The sequence below is a fragment of the Haliaeetus leucocephalus genome, unplaced genomic scaffold, assembly GCF_000737465.1.
Source record: "Haliaeetus leucocephalus isolate CR32 unplaced genomic scaffold, Haliaeetus_leucocephalus-4.0 Scaffold0, whole genome shotgun sequence".
Classification (NCBI taxonomy): Eukaryota; Metazoa; Chordata; class Aves; order Accipitriformes; family Accipitridae; genus Haliaeetus; species Haliaeetus leucocephalus.
In genome coordinates this window covers 30,088,629-30,096,343 of record NW_010972436.1, presented here as the reverse complement: position 1 = coordinate 30,096,343, position 7,715 = coordinate 30,088,629, and the positions used below count along the sequence as shown (strand labels likewise).

At 69.1% G+C, this 7,715-nt stretch overlaps 1 protein-coding gene across 1 annotated transcript in view; it reads right to left on the bottom strand.

Annotated features, from left to right (window-relative positions):
* ASIC3 (acid-sensing (proton-gated) ion channel 3) overlaps nt 1-7,702 on the bottom strand; it is a gene marked incomplete at its 3' end in the record, with an annotated part of 8,022 nt that extends 320 nt beyond the window's left edge. The window contains exons 1-7 of the mRNA XM_010563618.1: nt 7,148-7,702; nt 2,522-2,672; nt 2,320-2,447; nt 1,298-1,448; nt 1,157-1,213; nt 576-729; nt 1-65 (exon numbers count right to left, since the gene is read on the bottom strand). The exon at nt 1-65 is cut by the window's left edge and continues 27 nt beyond it. Coding sequence (XP_010561920.1) covers nt 1-65; nt 576-729; nt 1,157-1,213; nt 1,298-1,448; nt 2,320-2,447; nt 2,522-2,672; nt 7,148-7,702 — 1,261 coding nt within the window. The remainder of the gene's footprint in view (nt 66-575; nt 730-1,156; nt 1,214-1,297; nt 1,449-2,319; nt 2,448-2,521; nt 2,673-7,147) is intronic.
* Between the last annotated feature and the right edge of the window lie 13 nt (nt 7,703-7,715).

Sequence of the window (7,715 nt, the reverse complement as noted above, 5' to 3'; positions counted from 1 at the left end):
TCTTCTGCTCGATCATCTCGTAGTTCAGGGCCTCAAAGAAGATGTCCAGGACCAGCACGTTGTCCCTGGGGGGGGACAGATGGGTGCGGGATGGACGGATGAGCCATCAGGCGGCATCCCCAGCTGTGGGGTGTGACGGTGGGACGGGGTGGAGGGGTCTGCCCTGTGCTGGGGTGGCACAAGGACGTACTGTGCCATGCCGTGCCGTGCCATGTTGTGCTGTGCTGTGCCATGCCGTGTGGTTTTCCCTGCGCTGGGGCAGATTTGCACAGGGGAGGCAGTGCCGTGTTGTGCCAGTTCACGTATGCTGGGGCATGCTGTGTGGCCATGCCGTGCCATGCCATATCACATTGTCACGCCGTGCCGTGCCGGTTCCTGTATGCTGGGGATGCTGTGTGGTCATGCCATGCTGTATCACATTGTCATGCTGGGCCGTGCTGTATCACACCATTATGCCGTGCCGTGCCAGTTCAGGTATACTGCAGGATGCCGTGTGGCTGTGCCGTATCACACCGTCACGCTGTGCTGTGCCGTGTGCTGGTGGGGCCGTGGGTCAGCGCGGTGGTGGCACTCACGCGATGTACTGCTCCGTCTTGTTGAACTTCTTGGCCAGGTACCTGGCGGATGCCTTGCTGGGGATCTTCACCATGGAGAGCTCTTTGCCGTAGCGCACCATGGCACAGGGCGTGCGGCAGGCACAGTACTCGCTGTCCTTCTTCACCAGGAAGTCTGGGGAGGGCACGCGTGGGACGGGGACCACCAGGACTGCGTTGCCGTGACCCCTGCCCACGTGGGGGGGTCAGGCTGCTCTGAGAATGGAGCCCGGGCCCTGGCCAAAGCCCGGGTGGTGGCGGGTGCCGGTGGCACAGGACAAGCATGCTGTGAGCGCTGCTGGCAGGGGAGCCTGGACCTGCGTGTCTGGGGGTCTGAGCAGGCAGGGACAGCAGTGACCCCCATCCCCAGCGAGGGCACGGGGATGCTGGTGCCACATTTGCAGTGATGGAGCCTGGCAGGGGAGGCGAGGGGTCCCAGGGACGAGGCTGAGGGTGTTGATGGAGCGCGGCTCCCAGGGCGAGACCCGGGGCTGGGTCGGGGACACCAGAGACAGCAGGGCTGGGGTGGGGGCCAGGGTGGGCAGGGTGCCGCCAGTACGTACCCAGCGCAGGGTCGGCGCACTCCTTGTACTGCTCCGGGGTGCAGACGTTGGCGTTGCCTGCGGGGGAGGCAGGAGTTGCAGGGGCAGGAGGGTCTCCCCACCGCCCCAACCCCGCAGTGGCTGCCCCCGTCCCCAGCTCACCCGGCATGTGCACCATGCGGCAGTTGCAGTTCTCAGCCAGGTAGCGGGTCTCGCAATCCAGGCGGCAGGCGGTGATGCTGTAGTTGGTGAAGAAGTCAGACTCGATGGGGGTGGCCTTGCAGTCCCCCCAGGGTGGGGGCAGGTACACCAGCTGCCGGCCATGGCTAAGGAAAACACGGCATCCCCCGTGTCCCCAGTCCGCGGCTCCCACCTCCCAATCCACCGTGGTGCCCTGTCCCTTGGGCAGAGCTTGTCCTGTGCAGCCAGTGTGGGGGGGTCACACCACCCTGGAGACCCCCGCTCTCACTCCTGCTCCCTTCTTGCCAGGCACAAGGATGGGCATCGGGGCCGGCATTGCCCGCAGCCAGTGCAGCAGCGGGATGGAAGGGGCCAGGCGAGGGACAGCATGTGGCACCAGCTGGGAGCATGTGGGAGCCAGATGTGCTGGGGGGTCAGCATGGACCCCTGCACTCCCCAAGATGGGCAGCACCCAGAGGGGCAGTGGGAGACCGTGCCGTGGCCAGTGCCAGGAGCGTGCTTGGTGGGGAAGCGGTGGGGCTTGGCAGGGTGCCCATGGGCGCCGAAGGTCACGCACCCACCGTCGCTGCACTCCCTGCCGCCCACGCCACGAGTGCCGGCGCACATGGAGACACCCACTCGAGATACCTAAATTTAGGTGTCTGGCTGCGTGAGCTGGCTGCCGCCCCTGCTGACGGTCTGTTCGGCAGGGGGCTGCGGGGGGGGGGGGGGGGGGGGGGGGGGTGTCGCTGCTGAGAGCCAGTGCCTGTGGCAGGACCGAGTGGTCCCAGTGTGGGGCTGCCCCATACCATGCCACGGTGATCCTGGCCGCTGCAGTGGCAAAGCTGCCGCACCGGTGGTTTGGTACCTGCCGTGCTGCACGGCTCAGCACGGGATATCCCCGTGGGGACAGCTGTTGGCTGTGCCAGGACTGCCCGAGCCCCGGGGGGGTCTGTATGCCCACAGCCCTCTCCCTGCACCGCCCAGGCAGAGCGGCCGGATACCCGCTGCTGCTGGCAGGACACGAAGGTCTGGAAGCCAGGCGCCACGCCGAAGCCCAGCTGGTCGATGAAGGGGGGCTCCTCCTGGCTGTGGATCTGCACCTTCACCCCCGCCTCGTAGGAGGTCTCGTCTGCAAGGCAGGGAGGGCGTCGGGGGTGCGGGGCAGCAGCCGGGCGTGGGCAGGGCTGCGGGGGGGGCCCTCACCCGTGTCCCCCCAGACGGGCAGGTATTCCTCTTGCTGGACATTGAGCATCAGCTCCAGGCCGTTCCCCGCGCCGCCCTGCAGCGTGGTCAGCACCTCCCGGCCTGGTCCCCCCGAGTTGAAGGTGTAGCACTTGCCGAGGCGGGTGAAGATCTGCAGGGACAGGGCAGGATCCTCAGCACCACGGGGGCTGCCCGTGGGACAGTGGCATTCGGGGTGCTGGGGGACGGGAGCTGGGCGCCCACCTGCCCTGCGCCCACTGAGCGGGGCTGGGGCGGGGGGATGCAGTGCCCGGGGACCCAGCACAGCCCCGGGGCAGGATCCCAGTGCTCCCCATGCAGGATCCCATCACCCCACCAGTCTGTGCCCAGGGAAGGGGCTGGTGCATCCATCTCTTCCCCTTTGGGGCCAGCGTGGGGCTGCGGATGGGGCGATGGGGCGACTGCTGCTGTCCCTGCCCCAGCGTGGTGTCCTCAGCTCTGCTGGGTCCCAATGGCCCTGGGGGATCCCCGCCCCATGGCCTGCCCTGCAGACCCCAGCGCTCACTGCGGCAGAGGGATGGTCCCTCCCCAGTCCCAGCCAGGCGGGCTACAGGACCCCGGCCCCTTGGAAGGCCCCCACAGACCCCCCCACCTGGGGCTGACCCACCTCTTCCCACAGCCCCCCAGCACAGAAAAAGCCTCCACAGGCCTCCATGGCCACTTCTCAGCGAGGAGAGACCACCTGCCCTTGCCCCCCCATGGCACCCTTGCCCCCACAGCCCCACGCCCCCCTCCCCACGGCCAGCTGTCCTGTGGGGACTGGGACTGAGAGCTGCACACTCCGGCCATCGCCCCCCCAACCCCGGTCCCCCCGTGCCTGCACTGCAGCCGCAGCCCCACATCCCCCCGTGACTCCCCATCTCCACCACGCTTCCCCACGGCCCCATGGGTGCAGGGTGGGCAAAAGGAGCCGCCCCGGGGCAGCGTGGTGGGAGCTTTGCCAAGCACCTGGGGCTGGGGGACACACGGCAGGCACTGTGCCCCCCCACCCCACCAATGTCCCACAGCCTGCGCAACCCTGCAGCTGACCGCCCCACAGCCTGCACACCCCATGGCCCCAAAACCTGCTCAGCCCTGGGGGTCCTGCCCAAGCCCTGCCCAGGGCAGAGCCAGCCGGGGCTGGGGCTGCTGTGGGTCCTGCCCTGGGCAGAGCCAGCCGTGGTGGTGGCCATGGCCATGGCGGTGGTGCTGGCACTCACGGCGGTGAAGTTCTCGGGGCCACAGTCCCGGCTGCGGGAGCGGCAGCGCAGCAGCATCTCACGGGTGGGGTGCCCGGCGCGCTGGTAGAAGGCGCCCAGGTCGTAGCTCTTGCTGGGGAAGAAGCCGGCGAGGTCGGGGGGCCGCCCCAGCGCCCGCAAGTAGCGGGGAAAATCCTCCCTCCCCACCGCCAGCAGCTCCCTGCCTAGCCAGAACAGGTCGTTGGGGGTGAGCTGGGAGCGCCGCACGCGGTTCTCGTTGCAGAGGGTGATGGCAGGGAAGACAAGGACGCGTCCCTCCGCCTCGTCCAGCACAGTGACGCGGGGGTACGCGGTGTGGTGCCGGACCCGCTCCCTGACCTTCAGCAGGAAGGCGCCCAGCGAGGCCAGGAAAGTGCCAGCCCAGAGCAGGCGGCACGGTGCCGGCACCCCCGGCACAAAGACGCGCCCCAGCCCGTGCAGCTCTGCCGGGGCTCTGCAGGGGGATTGGGTTTCAGCACGGCTCTGGGGGGACGTGGGGCTGCATGGGGACACGTGAGTGGGAGGACACGAGCCGGGACGGTGATGGGGACCAGGGCTGGGCTTAGCCACAGTGGCAGAGGCCATCATCCCCACCAGGACCTGGGAGCCTGCCCCATGCCAGGGACCCCAGGGACCAGCACCCACAGCCAGGGCCCCCAATGCCCCCAGAGCCCCCAGGGACCAGCACCCAGGGGCAGAGACCCTGCCCAGACCCCCCCAGCGTGACCCTGAACTGAACAACCCTGAGCCGCCTCCCCCCCCCCAGACCCCCATCTCCCATTCTCCCTGACTTACCCCCTGCTTTGTGCCTCCAGGGCAGAGCCCCATCCCACACAGGGGCCCATGGCCCCCACCCCACGGAGGGGCTGCCCCGGGCACAGGGGGCTGCAGCCATGACCCCCTCAAGTCCCGTCACTGACCCATTGCCTGGGGGTGGGGGGTGGCCCAGGGGGCCATAACTGCCCCATGGGGTCGGGGCGCCCCCCCCCTTTGAACGTTCCCCCCCCATCCTGCCCCACTGGCGGCGGGGGGGTGGGGGGGGGATGCTGCTGTGGCAACGGGCTGCTCCCAAAGAGGGGAGCCGTCACCATGGCAACGCGCTGCCCAAGGAGGAAGGGGGGGCGGCTGCCATGGCAACGGCTGCCCGGCACAGGGATGTGCTGGGCCCGGCAGCAGCTGGGGGGGGACAGGGATGGGGACAGGGACAGGGACACGGCCCCGGCACTGCCAGCCCTCCTGGTCCCCACGCTCGGGGTGAGCCACCATCAGGCCCCCCCAGCCCTGCCGGCCCTGGGGGGGGAAGTAACCGGGGGGGCACAGCCCCAGCCCGGATGGTCCTTGCTTTGGACACTTGCCATGTGCCTGGGGATCTCGGGGACCCCGGGGATGGGGCTGGGACAAGACGCCGCGCACGGCCGACCTCTCCGGCCCAGGCACGGGATGGGAGCCCTGGCAACCCCAGAGCCCACGGCCACCAGACGGGACACGGTGCCGGGAGCTGCCGGCTCAGCACCGAGGCCCAGGGCAGAGGATCATTATCTGTGGCTAAGCCCCAGCATTAGCTCTGTATTTTCAGCTGGCAAAGTTGCAGCGGGTGCAGTTGGAGGCTGGACTGAGCTGGGCTGAGCCAGGCCAGGGCAGTCCCGTGGGGGGGCTTCGTGTGCTGGGGACCACCACGGCTGCTCAGGCAGAAGTTTCTCACCACCCGTCGGAGACGAGGCGGCAGCAGGACCAGTTGTGCAGCACACGTGGGCAGAGCCAGACCCTCCCAGCAGTGACTGTGACCCTGGGGGCAGCGGGAGCAGCACAGCACAGCGTGCACATGCCAAGATCATCAGCACAGGAGCAAAGACGGGTTCCCGCGCACCCCTGGGGCAGGCACCGGCCCCCCACACCAGCGGCACGCCAAGGCCCCGGTGGCTCAGCCACACTCCTTGGAGAGGCGCCGGCTTCCAAGGTGCAGCGAGCTGCTGCCATGCAGCATGTGCCACCCCGGGTCCTGCTCTGGGGACCCTCGACCCTCCTACGGCACATCCCAGCCCTCAACACCCCGAGGCTGCTGCTGCCTGGCCCTGCCACAGGGGCACCGGCAGAGCTGGTCCAGCAAAGGGCATGGGGAGCGCGGAGCTGCCAAAAAGGGATGGTTTTCAACTGAGCTCCCAAGGAAAATTAATTTCGCGCACTAAAGAGTCTTAAGCTGATGGTAATTGCTGTTGTGATAGCGCAGCCAAGCCCACGGTGATGGCGATGGGGACTGAGCAGAGCTGTGCACAGCGGGCGCAGGCTGCCCAGCTCCACCGAGCACGCTGCTTCCCTGGCGCTGTTGCAGCACGAAGGATGCGCCTGTCCTGCCTGTGCCACCGCCCCTGCCCATCCCTCCCGGGCAGGCGCTGCCCCAGGTGGGTCTTGCAGGACCCAGCACAGGCTGCCCGTGGCCAAGGTTTGCCTGGGGGACCCGAGCCCTGGGTCGGGGGTCCCTGTGCCCACCTGGGGCTGCACGGACAGGGCAGGGAGGGCACCTCCTCCCATCACTGCCCCACTGCCCACAGCAGCCCATGCCTGCAGAGGGACGTGGCAGCCCTGCTCCCCCCCCCCCCCACGCTCTGGCAGCTGCCAGCATCCTGGCATGTCACCCAGGGGTCAACACACAGCCCAGGGGACGCAGCTCGGCCCCGCTGGCATGCCACCGGGGCATGGCAGGTGTGGTGGGAGCACACGGGCACTGGCAATCCCCCAGGTTGAGAGCAGAGCGGGTGCAGCCCCAGGAGCAGCAGGGGGTGCTGGGGGCAGCACCGGGGCCAGGCACCCACGGTCTGTGGGGGGACAGCTCTGGCGCAGGGGACCCCCACCCGCACCAGGGCAGGCTGCACGGAGGAGCTGTGGGCGTGGGAGCCTGTGTGCAAACAGAGCCCGGGAGAAACAGCTGCTGCTGCTGGTGCCCAGGTGGCATCCAGGGCTGTCGCAGGGAGCGGAGCTATGGGCTGTACCTGTGAGCATCCTGTACCCACCAGCATCCCCTGCCCGTGCGGCTGCACGCAGGCAGAGCCACCCGGCCCGGCGCAGGGCCCCCCGGCTCAGCATGGCTCCAGCCTGGGTGCTGTTCCCAGCCGCCTGGCACCCCTGCAGCAAGTGCGGGGCGGGGGCACCCCTGGCTGGCAGCCGGCCCGCCGCAGTGCCCGGGGAGGCGGGCAGAGGCTGACGTGCTGCAGGCGGTGGGACGCGCCGGCGGGACGGCCACGGGTCGGGAGAAGGGGCTCACCCTGGCAGGACACCCGCATCCATTCACGGTTCCCGGGGGGGCACGTGGCCACCCCGCCCCGGTGCAGCCCCCTTCTCCAGCCGGGCACCGCGCCCCGAGGCCGGCACTCACCACGGTGAAGTTGCGGGCGGTGCAGTTGGCGCCGCGGAAGGAGCACTGCAGCAGCATGTCGGCCAGGTCGTGGCCGGTGCGGTTGTAGAACTCGGCCATGCTGAAGGGCTTCGCCTTGAAGTTCTTGAAGTTGGCCTTGTCGCGCAGGGCGGCCAGGACGTGGGGCTCGGCCAGCTGTGGGTTGCTGATCTCGTAGCGGTCGTTGAGCAGCGCCAGCAGCTCGCCCACGTGGTACATGTCGTTGCGGGTGATCTTGGAGAAGCGGAACTCGTTGAGGTTGCAGATGGTGATGGCCGGGAAGGTGAGGTTGTGGGCGGCCACCTCGTCCAGCTTGGTGACGTGGGGGTAGGTGAGGAAGTAGGCGACGCGCTCGGCGCAGACCAGCAGCAGCAGGCCCAGCGAGCCCAGGAAGAAGGCGCCCCACAGCACGCGGCGCAGCGACACGGCCCCGTAGGCGAAGACGTGGCTGATGCCGTGCAGCGAGGAGCTGTGGGCGAAGGCCCGCAGGCTGGAGAGACCCTCGCCCTCCCCGCTGCCCTCCGAGCCCGCCCTCATCCTTGCCGCCGGG